This window comes from Trichoplusia ni, chromosome 12 (genome assembly GCF_003590095.1).
Source record: "Trichoplusia ni isolate ovarian cell line Hi5 chromosome 12, tn1, whole genome shotgun sequence".
Lineage (NCBI taxonomy): Eukaryota > Metazoa > Arthropoda > Insecta > Lepidoptera > Noctuidae > Trichoplusia > Trichoplusia ni.
This window is the reverse complement of record NC_039489.1, coordinates 12,742,234-12,757,093: the sequence shown is the minus strand read 5'-3', so window position 1 is coordinate 12,757,093 and position 14,860 is coordinate 12,742,234. Positions and strand designations below refer to the sequence as shown.

Sequence of the window (14,860 nt, the reverse complement as noted above, 5' to 3'; positions counted from 1 at the left end):
TTTCAAACATTCTAATTAGAAATAATCTCCAGGAATTCTTGCACTTCAAATTGGATAATCCTTACTATCCTTGTTTGTTACTCAATCTCAAACGGCTGAACGGATTTGGACGAAATTTGGCATACATATAGCCATTGATGTGGAAACGAACATAGCTTACCTTTTCTCCCGATTTTTGAAAACCTTTCCAAGGGAAAGTTGAAAAGGTGTATAAAAGCTTTAAAATTACTAAGGGGATGTATTTCCATTGAAACGGGGACCACCGAACGCTGTAAGACTCCGCGCAGACGGAGTCGCGGGCAACAGCTAGTGATTTTAATTATTATCACCCGTAACTTGAAAATAATATAGTCAGAGTCACTTGAATCGACGTCAAGACTAGGGATAGGTGCCCCATCAAAATCGATCAAAGCTAAACAAAATAAAAAACGGACAGAATATTATTCAATGCACCATCTACAAAAGTTCCGAAATAAAATATAAACATCCGATATCCCTTTGAAAGTCCGGTATGACAGTCTGAATTGTACTGAAAAGGGAGTGCGAACTGTAGTCGCGTTTTCAGTCGTTTACGTGTCAATTTGAGTCCTGTCGAAGTATGCACGGGCGAGCAATGTGCCAATATGTTCGGCGGGGAGCTGTCACACCGGCCGATGATAGCACTTCATGAATGGATGCCGGACGCTAGTGTTAAGCCTCCGTTTTTTGTTCTGATTTACCTTTTTGGCTGGTACCTATGCAGCTGGTTGCAAAATGAAGATATGATTTATATTTATTACCCTTCACGCATAATTAGAGGCAATATTTAGATTAGATGGTCCTCTTAAATAACACGAAAGCTTACCCGGAAAAAGTGTGTTTCTAGAAACTGAGTCTTTTAATAGCGGGTAACGCATTTATTAAAACATACAGTATTACATTATTATTTTTTCCGTTGCCATACTAAATATCTAACCGGCGTGCTCCTCAAAGACTCCCGTTCACTAACACCGGATCCTATCGGTCACCTACTTACTAATGTTACAATATCTCAACCACCACGATCTAAGCCTGAGAACTGACATTTATTTGTTCGACAGTTGCATCATTGTCTTCATACATAAACATGACAAATGAATAACGCAATGTCACTTTAAGACAACTATAGTATTAGGTTAAGTTTTGAAATCATTCGAAATTTCAGTTAAATTAGGTATCACCAAATTTATTAATGGATAAAGTGACATAGTACGCGGTACTGTTAGACAACCGACTTGACGTGTACTAAGTACTAATGACAAAAACGAGCCAAGTGCGAGTCGGAATCAGGCATGAAGATAAAACCCTAAACAGTACTAACTTTTTCATGGAGATGCATTCGCATTGGAAATTAGAACCAGTTACTTTCAACTGTGTGACCCTGTGAGGCACATCTCCTGAATAAAATTGGTGCCGAGAAGGAAGATCTTGTAGCACAAGTCAATACCTACAACCGTCAAAGTTGAGAGATGAGTTGAGACAAAAATGCGTTAGGGCCCATTTAGACGAGGCTAGGAATACCATGTCAATTGCCATACATTGCCAGCCGCGCAGGTCGGCTATCTAAAGTGATATATGATCGCCAGCAATGTATTACAGCTTGCACCATATTTCTCGCATCGTCTAAACGGGCCTTAGTCTACAAGTAGTTTGTGGTGTTAAGGAACTCGGCGCGTGGACAGGACTGACACTTGGCTATCTGGCTTTGCAATATACGTATCAAGGGGCAGGAGAAAAATTACAATTCTCGGAACAAAGCTTCATTTTCTCAAGTCAATAACAAAAGGTAGAGGTGACTATTTTACAGTATAATTATAAAACTTAATTAGGCACCGCCGGCAGGTCGACAATGAAAATTGAATTTAACTGGCATTCTCAAGATAACTACCGTGCACTTTCTATGAGCTCATGAATTAAGTGCGAAAGAGTAAGTGAGATGCTGCCATATGATGTGCAGCACGCTGTCTTGCTTACTAGCGCTGCTCCAAGATAGATTTTATGGTACAGGTGCAGCCCCATTTAATAATATTACATTAAGAGCACTTTATGAAATTAAAAGTTGAAGTCTCGGTTCCAGTTATCGTTATATTGCAGTAGTTCTCTAAAGGGTTCGGTGATAAAGGTAAATATGGGTTTTGAGGTTACATATAAACATTTAAAAAAATAATTAAATACAATTAATGAGTTTATCTGAAACAGTCTCATACCGCATCGCGATTAAGTAATTATTTCTTTTATGAGGTCTGTTTTTAAGAAGCAAAAGTAAAACTTAGCAAAAAACATGAGAAAAAATAATTAAAACCTTAGTCAGGCGGTAAGCAAATTACAAGTTGAGAATACGAACACATTATACAAACAATACTGATTAAATTATAAGGAAAACAGGGTCGGAACACTTATTTGAAGAAACCAAGTGCGATCACACCAATCCAAAAGAAAAACGAGAAATATAAATTAAAAAAAAAAATCAGTTTACATAAACAAAAACTTTGAGTTCCTTTTAATATGACATACATGTGAGGTTTTCTTGGATTCCATTTGCGATCGTGATCATAATAGTACCTACTCGTGGAAAGGTAGTCACTCAGGTGCACCGCGCGCCGTGAGATGCGAGAAAAGCGCAAAATGTCTTACACGTGATTGTGTGTCTCGTGACTTGCATCGAAGTACGTCTCGTACATGGGGAGTAGTTCAACTGAATTTCCTCGAGAGTTGTTTTCATCCGATTTTAGAAGGGAGTACTTTCCAATTCATCCTTTTTCCTTAGTGTGTTACCTCATAACTTCGAACTGGATTTTTTTATTTATTACTTAACGTGAAACAGCTGTTATTTGATCCTATAAAAGTTTCAATAGTTTTTATTTGAAGTCGGTCATATTTTCTTTGGAATCGAATTAAAGAAACTCACAGACAATGGGTACATTGCGTTTTCAATCGGATGCGAGCGCTGAGTGTGTACAATACCTATCACCTGTCTAACTAATCAATTTCGTATACCCAGATATCATCATAACTCCTCGGTCTATCGGTCGACCACGTGTTGTAGATCTCTGTCTCACTATTACAACTGAAACAGTCTTCAAGTCTCCTTCAAGAGGTGCCGGTAGTCGAAGGCGCCGAAAAATATCAGAACCTTGTAAAGCACTCGCCATTTTATTCGACCTATTCTTTACACCGATATTATCTCCGATGCATATTTATATTGAACCTGTTATCTATTTCATAACGTATTCTTATCTATCCGGTGAAGAGAAAACAATAAAGATTTTACAAACCGGCTACAGATTACCCGGATAGATATCCAGGGCTGTGCGAAAATGATAAAAAGAAAAATTTTCATAGTTTGAATTTGTTCAAATTGTATGAATTTGTTGAGCATGAGTCGCAATTACAGAGTCGTTGCTAAGTTCAACGCACAAACGCACAGAAAAAAATACAAGAAGAAAACTTGGGTATCATTTGTAGACGAAGCAGTAAGCATTCTTGAACAACATTATTCAAAGTACAGATTTGAATACTTTACGTTTTCATTACACAGAATTAAGACAAAGCGATCGTAAAACTATGGCAGAGACATCGCTCTTAGGTATCAGTTACGTTAAACATCGGTCGCGTCTAGTTCAACGTTGGGAATACATCACGATTTGTACCAAACTTGAAACCGTAAGTAGGTCCTACATCCGAAACAATGCTATTATAATAAGTCATTTGATTTTAAATGCGTAGTGTTTTGTTATCAATCGGCGTCTTTTGAACAATGGATTTTGTAGAAACAATAGAATTTTAATTTTCAAGCTCGGTTATAATAATTAGAGTTTCGTATCGTACAGAAATAACAAAACGCTTATAAGATCATTTCGTCCATCCGTCTGTCTGCTAAGAACCTTTCGAGAATGCGTGGAGGTACCGAGTTAGAATTAAAATGGTATACTCAATTCTAAAGGAATGAACGCATTATTTCTAATACTGTTGCAACTTTATCAGCGTGGCTATGAAGATGTATGAAAGGTTTTTTAATGTACAAGCATCTTCTCCCTGTTTTCTGCCTTCCTCAATAAATGGGATAAACACTAAAATATTTTTTCATATGTGAACGTAATTATTAATATACATACGAGCGCATTCAAACAAATAAACATACCAACTCTTAAGCTCAGTAAACTAAGTATGGAAATATTAAAAAAAAAACACTGTTTCCCTCGTTGTCTCCGGTGCCTGAGAAATGAAACTTTTATATACTTTAAATTACCTTACGTAGGTACTCTATGAGCCCATATCACACTTGTCCGCCTTATTCCTAAAGAAACGTAGACGTGCTTTTCATTGAATACTTTAATTTACTTTTAACTAAAATGGATACAGTGTTATTCCCGCAAATTTAAATATCTAAGTAATATAGATACTAGTCTTCATAACCGTTTTGTAAGGCAGCTAAAGAGATATGACTCAAAACATAAGTCTCTGGACGACTTATGGGTGGGTCGACTTTTCTATTTCGATTCGATGGCTATCGCTTTACACCTGACTCGCTCTTAAGCTAAGATCAAGATGCTCTTTGATAAAATTACCTTGCAACAGTGAATATGTATGGTACAAAGATTTTATAAATAGCGTCCCGATGCCATCAAAAGCGCCTTCGAGAAAAGGGAATGTGTTTGAACTATCACGCTTGTAAGTTGACCATTTTCAGTACTATTCTATAGAAATTCAGGTTTCTTAAGAGGAAAACCATTAAAAGGTTTACTTTGGTATCAGTTAGGCCACTTCCCATAAATGCAGCGAGCTTTGACGGCTACGCGTGCTCTCTTGCAGGATGCCGAAATCAAATGTATGCATAGAATCAAGATTTCTTTAGAAAAGTTCCATCTCCTAGTTGCACCTTTCAAATCAGAGTTCACTCACATTAGTGCCTTATAACTTATCACATTTTGAGTCTAGGTAAAACTGTTTAGTCCAGACTGGTTGCGTGTTAGTGACATGCAACCTGTCTGCAGTTTGAAAAAGGTCAGCCTGAACTACTTACTTATTTTAAAGTAATAAAATTCCCGTGTCTCGATGTTAGTTACCGTACTCCTCCGAAACGACTTAACCGATTTTTACCAAATTTTATATGCGTATTCAGTAGGTCTAAGAATCGACTAACATCTATCACCTACCAACGGCAAACAACGTTTGCTGGGTCAGCTAGTTTTAAAGTAAAAATCGGTCTCACTTAATACTAATAAAGACTATTTTCGATAAGAATAATTCTGATGATTTTCTCGAAGATAGAATAATGGGTTGGGATATTTTTAAATTAAATTATGCAAAACTACGTTTCCTGTGTAAGATGCAGACGCAACAACAACTAAAGCAGCGTGTTATGCCATTTGAAATGAAATGGAAAGGTAAGATCAAAATAATAAACATGGAGCAACATACCTTTTTCTCCAAACCGAGCAGTATCGCGAAGCCAAGTATAAATATGATGGTAGTGGACTTGGTCATGGTGTAGAGGGAGATGGTGACGAGCTCGAGCCCCCAGTTAGAGAAGCCGACGTCGATGCCGCTGGCGAGCCCGGTGGGCCCCACGGAGCGCAGGCACGTCATGCAGGGCAGCAGCAGCGGCGCGCTGCCCGTCACCACCTGCAGCACCAGCCGCACCACCACGGACAGCATCCACTTCACTATGAGGTGGTACATCACCACGGTGAGCGGGAACTTGAAGTCCTGTTGACAACACCCCATATGAACAACTTTACTGACGGACGACTGACTGACGTTCATTATATTTATCAATTAGGGAGTACCTTATTGAACCTGATTATAATTCTAATCATTTTTTTATCTCTAATCATTGGATACGCAGAAAATATCTTCGCTAGAGCATGCAGTGCTTAAAGTTACAATAACCTAAAAAACAGTATCATTCGCAAACTAAGCAATACAGTACGCATTCGAACATATTTTTATTCTGATAATTAGGCAAAGCCAAATCAGTAGAAAATAAAGCAGAACAAAGTAAAAAAAGACAACAAAGGCTTAGAAAATATTAAGATTCTATAGAAAGTATATCCGAAAATTCATTAAAATATTTATTAACTCCGCGAGATAACCGCTGAAAACTAGTTACAAAATTGACCTAATTATTTTTGAAACAAGTGTTCGGATAAAGTATCCGAACACTTGTGACTTCTACATCCATGAACTATTCTCGTTGGGCATGTATGCAGATATACCCTACAAGGCTGTCTGCACCACAAACGACTAGACTACACTCAAATTAGAAACGTCTGAATATATCTAAGCATACGTCGCGGTAGCAAGTCCACCAGCGTCCATAGTAAAGAATGTATCATAGTACTATCGTAGCTAACTAGCTTTTCGTAATTAAATCTGGATCAAAAATATAATTTGTGGCAGAATATAAAAAAAGGTGACAACTGACCTCGCTCGTCTAAATTGATTAAACGCTACGGGGCATGCCGAAAACCCACACACATAAAGTCGTACTTGAAAAATCAAAATTTCGAGTAGAGGCTTTTTTATCTAGCCCACTGCTGAACAAAGGCCTAACCAAAATCCTTCTACCAATCCCTGTCCCTGGGCCATACGGAACCAGCCCACGCCGCAATTGTTTACATTCGCGTTGCCTTAAAGGCTTAAATGAACGTCACCCTTTTCACAAAAACGCAGTCAGGCTGTAATGGTTTACCTTATGAAAGCATCATTAAAACAGAGTGCAAACGCTATCGCACATCATTAGTATTAATTGAGAGCAAACCGCCTCGAATGTTAGTCTCAGAATAATTTGCATCCGAAACCGGTACACCACAAAATGACGTCATAAGTTTAATGACTAATTAAGGAGCGACAATTATTTACTCTTTTAAGTAAAAATAGTAGTAAATGGCATCTTTTATTGTTTTAACAGCAATAAAGTAAAAGACGTTAAAAGTGTTCTCTACTGAGACGTACAGGTTTTCAGAGCTAGGGGAAGGAAAGAAACATAAATATGAAATCATCTATGTAGGTACTTAAATTTAAATTTCCACAGAAGTTGTATATCTGTTTATCGTCTAAAAACAAAACGACTTTAAGAAACGATTATTACGGTGATCAATTTAATACTTAACCAGTTCTTTTTTTTAATTCTACCCTTAGCTTATTTGTACGGAATCGTAAGATACGCAAAGTAATCTTGATAAAAAAAAACCATTCAGAGAAGCCTTACTGAACAAATACGCTGGGACGACTCGAGAAAACTTATTTTCTCAGCAAACGAGAAAAGAAAACTTTTTATTTCTCATTCGTTATGGGGTGCATAAAATAACCAGATGGACTGACAACCCAGCGCGCTGAGAGGATGCGAAGTAATAAGTCGACAGCTAACTGGCACTATTGAACCGTTTGCTGAACTCTAACAAATGGTTTAACGTCATCGAGGAGAACGCTTGCAACTTGAACAGTACTTACTTTTACTTGTTCACGTATAAAATTGAGTATAAGAATATTTTCTTAACAAGAAAAACTCAAAATTAAATAAAAATAAATACGGATGAGCCAATGCTGCTGAATATTTTACGGAATCAAACATCGTGGCAACAAAATCTGATCTTCCAGTTCGGAGGTCAATAAAAAAAATACGGACGTAATGAGAACTTAAACCGTATTGAAATCGATTGAAAACTTATTTGAAAAAACCATAAGAGACGCGCTTGCAGGCGATCACGGCTAGCCTAAACAATATGTAGGTATATTTGTATACTAGCTGTTGCACGCGACCGTTTTCGGAGCGCACGCAACGAAAGCCCTCAAAGATGATTTTTTCCCCGTTTTTTCCACATTTTGCATTATATCTTCACTCCTATAAGTCGCAGCGTGATGTTGTATAGCCTTCTTCGATAAATGGTCTATTCAACACAAAAAGATTTTTTCAATTCGAACCAGTAGTTCCTGAGATAAGCGCGTTCAAACAAAAAAACTCTTCAGCTTTATAATATTAGTTTGTACATAAGTATGCATGTAATCATCTTGTATTAAATTTAAAAAGTGATAGAGCTAAGTTTTGGAGTTTATTAAACCGCTTTTTCTTCATAGCTAGAGAACCTAGGAACAGGTAAAGGGGGGCGATACAAGGTGTTGTCTGCATGGGTTTTTTCTAAGTAATCAACCTACCTTACCTACTTAACAAAACGATTATGATTGATTTTAAAAATATATTAAATCCAATCCTGTTTCAAATCCATAGTCACCAGACAAAAATAGAAAATTGCTGAAAAGATATCGACACTTACTTTCCTGGATTAATTCATCGTTAATTTTAACGAAAACAAATAAGAGAGCTAGGTCAATACTGAATAGACAGAATTCTCAATAGTTCAATAATAAACGCTTGATGAGCCCAGATATTGATTGTATCAGTGAGCCGCAGCCCACAGTATGTAACCAAACCAATAACTCCGGCAAACACAGTTCGCAGTGTTTGTTGATCTGTGGCCAGTGAAGCGGCAGATTGCATCGTCGAGCCACGTTCAAATGTGTAGCTTAACCACAAACAGTAGTGCCAGCCACCAGGATACTACCATCTACCCTCAAAATAAGACAGTTACAATTGTGCGAGGAAGATAGTGCTCTACAGTTCTACACGAGGTATAACGCCATCTCGCTTCCCCTACTACTTCAACAGTATCACTTTAAGAGATACTCGTTGTGGGAAGTGAACGAGATATAACAGGCAGTTTTGTTCACATAGTTCGAAGTTTCGGGAATAGGTCAGAGTAATGTCAAGAAACAACAAACCAGAATATGATTACAATTAATTTTTGAGAATTTCAAATGTATAAACAAATGTTAACAAATTGCAACGACTCCCATTGCCGAACACGTTTTAGGGAAGCTCGATTTTGAATATTTGTGAAAATATTAGTTTTGTTCTGTTTCTCAGCCTACGTAATCGTCAAATAGCGCCATAGTAATGTTTTTCAGTCATCATTTCCTGTCTAAACCCACTCAGAGGGAGAATATAATAACATTTTTTTATCGAGTACATTATAATCGATGCAAGCAAAGCCCGGGTCAAAGCTAGTGTAATATCCAGCAGGCAGTATATTGAACCCCTTTCTCTACGTGCCGGAAGCAAGGTAAACACAGCCCGCGGCTTTAGGGAATAGCGCTTTCTTTTGTTTTTAAAATCACACAAGAAACGATAATAATATGTGCTGTACGATTAAGATTTATGAGTATGTCCGTGAATCTGGTGTGATTTAAAACCTCGTGTGACGTCACTTACCAGTACGGTTTTTACTAGCAAGTGATGTCTTTCGCCCCGTCATCGTTAAATCTTTTATCATCCTCAATTTTTAATTACGTGATAAAATGGAAAATACGTATTTAATATTTTATGGAAATCTCAATGACGGACTAAACAGATTTATATTATTGAATTCAGTCAAATACAATACTATGAATTATATGTAATAGAGATTACAGAATAAATGATTTCATTCCAAAAAACAGCTTACCACAGACATATTATTCAGTTTTGACAATGTTGTGCGTATCTAAATCATTATTTTTCCCTTGTACCGTTCATAATATTGCATACGACCACACAATGCAAGTTCAGTGTCGGTTAATCTCAGTGTTATCGAGATTGACATTAGCAAGTGCGTGTTTCCGTCCGGCGAGCCCGACTGACAATATGAGTGGTGCTTGTTTTATACTAAACTAGCTGGCCCGGCGAACTACGTACCGCCTAACAGTCGATGATAACAATGCAGACAAAAATACAAAAAAAAAAAAAGTGCAATCCCTACTAATATTATAAATGCGAAAGTAACTCTGTCTGTCTGTCTGTTACGCTTTCACGTCTAAACCACTGAACCGATTTTAATGAAATTTGGTACAGAGATAGAGTTGTTATAATAACTATCGTGAGACTGATTCATTATTAAATGATGTAACGGTTTACTCACGCGTATTTATCGGCGGGATCGCGAGTCGAACTCCCGCCGCGTCTGCTCATGATTAAGGACTCCGGTTGGGTCCGAAACTAGTCGGGCTACCCCGATAAATACGCGTGAGTAAACCACATTTAATAGAGATAGAGTTGAACTTGAGAAAGAACATAGGATAGTTTTTTTATCCCGGGCTTTAAAAAGTTCTCTTGGAATTGCGATATAACCGACATCGACGCGGGCGAAGCCGCGGGCGAAAAGCTAGTATTTCTATATTTACATGTTATTTATCACCGTTTAAAGTTTAGATGGACTTTGACGAATCTTTTAAGACTAAAATAAGCTAAATCGGTTCAGCTGTTTCCGAGTTTAAGCGAGAATAACGTACAGAAATTCATTTTTACATATAAAAATTGTAACTGCGTTTGTGTTGAATAGTATAAACAGCAGGTAGGAGTAACCTTAACCCTGCCTGCCCTTGGAGTGCATTTCCCTTCCATCATGTATAAAGTAAATTACTACTTTCGAGGACTCTACGCGTTTATATTGCTTTATTAATCGAAGTGTCTGTTTGTTTGAAATATTGAAATAAACGCTTTATTACTACATGCTTGTGAATATTGGATATAGGGCACATACACCAAAATACTTTTCTTATATCTATTTCTGTTTTGTTTAAGCTAATTTCTAAAATGGCTAAACCGATTTTGATTGTACTTTGAAATAAGGAGTAACTTACGCTTCTTTTCTCGCGGACAAAGTCGCTCTGGTAGGTACCTCTATCTAGTTAAATAAAGTAGTTGTGAAATGTGAAATGTAAAGTTGGTGAGTTTTGAATAGAATTTCCATACAAGTTCTTATAAAACTAGAATAACTACATTTTGTCACATTTTCTTTTGACTCAGTGCAAGTTTTATGTCGATTCCTCTGTCCTTCAGAAAAACGGTGTGAACCGGAATCATGCCAGCTAAAACCACCAGCGTGCTCCCTACGCTGTCAGGCCCAAGGGGGAATCCTTTCGTAGAAACTGCGACCTTTTTATACGCATCTGGTATTACACCTACTTAGTGCCAACTAAAGGCCGCTACGTTCACGATCAAAATAAATTAAACTGAGTTGCAAAATATAGCGTAACAAATAGCTGTATTCTGAACAAACAAATATATTCTATTTGAAACTCTGATAACATCCCTAACTAACATTATAATTGCGAAAGTAACTCTGTCTTTCTGTTACGCTTTTACGTCTAAACCACTGAACCGATTTTAATGAAATTTACAGAGATAGAGTTGACCTTGAGAAAGAACATAGGATAGTTTTTATCCCGGGCTTTTGAAGAGTTCTCTAGGAAACGCGCTATAACCGACCTCGACGCGGGCGAAAAGCTTGTGATACATGTTTAGTTATTCTCATTGTCATTTCACTTGTTTTGCAAACTGAATATTGTTTTAACCATTCAAAGAAAAAAAAACTGCTTCAAATTAGTCAAGAAACCCAGTATCGGCTGAAGCCAATTTATATAACAATGTCGAGCATTAAAAAACCTTATCATTTAACTTGAAACAAAACACCATATCGGGCAAATTGCATGTCGTTGCGAGAGAAACATGTTTCAAACGAGCGGCTACATTATTTTGTTCAATTGTTTTATTTCACGCCGGCACAATGGATTACGTAGCTTATGAAATAACTTCATTCATTACCTCTATTACAATACACTGGACACGCGATCGCCACCAGATTCTTGATCCTATTCAAAAATCGCTATACTTGAACGAATGCTGAACATTCACTTTAAATACTTACTTTACTGCATGCCCTTAAGAGAACTTCCAGACTTTCTTATTGTTAGGAAAACCCAATAGAACATATTATTACAAGGATGACGATATTTTTAATGTCCGTGCTGTAGTTTAATGAACAATAATGGCTACGTTTTTTCTTTCGCAAACATAAATTGTTTTAATTATAGTGACCGGAACTTAGCCGTGACGTCACTTTGATATATACATTTTACGAATTCGCAACGTCATAAACCATCACTCCTGAACTTTAAGGCAGTTTATCTTTATCAATTTTTATATCCCTAGAAGTCCGTAGTTACAGTTTATTACATAACTATATTCATTGGCATTCGACAGTCTATTACGTATTTCTAGTTCAAGCATAATTCTCGTTATCTACCCTTGCAACCCGCGCCATTTTGTAATTAAATTAATTGAGCAACTTTGTAAGAAAGTAATTTATGTTTATGCCTATCTTAAGGTAAACCTTGGAATGTCAAAGACGGTTTAGAAGTTTACTATTACCAACTTAATATTTATGCCGCTTTATTTTAAAGGAGAGTTATCATTATATGTGACGTCGGCCTCAAAATGAGATGAGTTTTTGTTATTGCGAGTTCAGTGTTCATTCAACGGATCAAAATATGGGCTTGCACAACTAGTTTAATAAGTCCTGAATTTGCTTGTATCCCACAGGTATTTATTTACAAAACTACTAAATATTTAAACTTGCGAATGAGGCATGCTGAGGATTGGCGGAGTGTCGTCTTTCTGAAGATGTTTGTAACACTACAGTCTGGAGTCAAATGTACTAGTCGAAAAGGACAATTTACACAAGTTTTAATTGAATATTGAATTTGTGACGTCACGATGTCACGACGGTGCCCGATATCGCACTTAGGAAACGGATATTTCGGCACGATGATCTAGCCAGCATGCAGTGCAGAAAGTAGGGCACGGCCAGGCGAGCACGGCTACTGGTCTAAGCGATAACAAGGGCTCTGATATCTGGTTTCCTCGGTCACTGTGACCGCATACTCAAGGTACATATACCTCAAAATATTACACGAACTGACACACGTCAGCAACTTTAGTTTAGGATTTTAGGTAGCGTTTTGTTATTGGTTGCGTAAGTAACCGTTAGGTTCCTAAAGTTTTAAACTCCTTTTTCTGACGTCAGCGAAAAAAAAACCTCTAATTTTCCTAACGACTAGATAGCTAGATAAGATTCGTCTGGAAACCCCAGTGTCCTCTTACATCGTTTTTACTAAGGCTTACGTTGTGAGATATTTGAACATTGGAATATAACTTTTTTATGAACACCCTAGTCCCAAAGCCTAATAAAAAATAAGATCGCAATAAATAACCCTAACTTGATACGTATCTCTGCGTGACCTAATGACTTTCTTAGTGAATCAATAAGTAAATCGTTTATTAATTTAGTTAGTTATTTTCTGTACATTATTATATTTATTGGCACGAGACAATAATTAAGTTTTTTTTAATATCTCTATGACATTACGTTTCGTTACGTCATTAAAAACTTCGTATAGGTAGACCACAGGTAAAAAAATGCCTATATCAAGACTATTTTCCTTATAAATATTTTTAACATAAGTCATGTAAATTTATTTATAAAATACATTTAACAAAAAACGAACTTTATTTCGTGTTTTGCAGTACCATTTAAACAATGCTAGTTAGATAAAAGTTACAGAATGTCCTGCCTATCTGACAATCTAATTTACGAGCCAAGATACAAGACATTTAAACCTTTTATTATATCAATTGATAATACATGACTAGTGATAAGGGACGTTCCAGTAAACAACGGCTTTAAAATGCGTGTTTACAGAATTACCTGCACACATAGAGATCGCGACGATGCTTCGTTTTATATTATTGTCGTATTATAACATTATTGCCGTTTTATAAAGCACTGAACATAACTAAGTGAAAAGTATTAAGAGGATACGAATACGGGGAATTTTGTAAATATTTGTGATGGGTTCGGGGGTACATTGAAACAAAATGAAGTAACCAATCTCTTAATTCGTGATATCTACAAAACTAACATAAAAGTCGTTCAAAGATTTACACAGCTCAATGACACAAATACTTAACCTAGTATTATACCAAGGGAAATCCCAGAGCGGGCCAGCCGTCAGTTAAAATAAACAAGAGTCGCAACAACAATCATGCACAGTTTACATCGCACGCTTAATAATGCTCAGGTGGCATAAGTAAATAATATTAAAATAAAATATTACGACCGTCGCTCGCACAGCTGTACACTTACAATTATAACACAGCAAGCGCAAAACACGAAGCATAAAAAGGAAAACATGAAACAAGTAAAATGTAAAGCAAACACAACTGATAACAGAATTCTTACCGTTAACAGCCATCTCTGATAGAAGGTGAGGCCTATGGACAGCGAGAAGTACAGCAGGATGAGTCCGAGCGACAGCAGGCTCTTCTGCACGCACACTTCTGACCATTTCGGCTTCGGTTTCGTTGTAAACACGTCTTCATCAGCGTCAGACTTCAACGACAGCTGTTCATATTTTGCGCCTGGCATGTTTAGCACAGGACGACGAAACCGCTTTTGGAAATACACTATGTCGCATATCAGCAAAGATTTCAGTTCGTATGAATTTCAAATAACTTTATAATACGTCTTGTTATAAAGTTTCACGATTTCCTGTAACAACACAGAGCGCTCGCATCCGACCGTCACTGCAGGTGCGCCACAGACTAACTAGCACGCTAATGTCGCGTCGTCCACGACGTTGACAGTGTTGTCATTCATTAATGACATAACCATCTATGGTTAAGTTGTCTTCTTTTTTATTTTGTGTTTGCTAATCAGTAGAATTTCATTTTACTTGATAATTAAAAAAATCTATTACACTTATTCCAAATGAAATATAAATTTTAGATACTAAAATGCTCTTTTTTAGAACTATTTTTTTGAGATGATGTAGAATTGTCAACTTTTTATAGGCATGTTCCGCACATGATATTGGATCTTCAATCAATCGTTTTGTTTAGTCGATTTCATTTTACTAGTAATTCCTATTGAAAAAAACAGCCGGTACTTTGGATTGTTCTAAAGTT

General features: G+C 36.9%; 1 protein-coding gene across 2 annotated transcripts in view; it reads right to left on the bottom strand.

Annotated features, from left to right (window-relative positions):
- LOC113499622 (solute carrier family 35 member C2-like) overlaps positions 1-14,513 on the bottom strand; it is a 71,087-nt gene extending 56,574 nt beyond the window's left edge. The window contains exons 1-2 of one of the 2 annotated variants that reach the window (XM_026880154.1): positions 14,136-14,513; positions 5,440-5,727 (exon numbers count right to left, since the gene is read on the bottom strand). In XM_026880154.1, the coding sequence (XP_026735955.1) occupies positions 5,440-5,727; positions 14,136-14,321 (474 nt within the window). In that variant the 5' untranslated portion in view covers positions 14,322-14,513. The remainder of the gene's footprint in view (positions 1-5,439; positions 5,728-14,135) is intronic. The other variant, XM_026880155.1, reaches the window with a different exon arrangement.
- Positions 14,514-14,860: the final 347 nt, after the last annotated feature.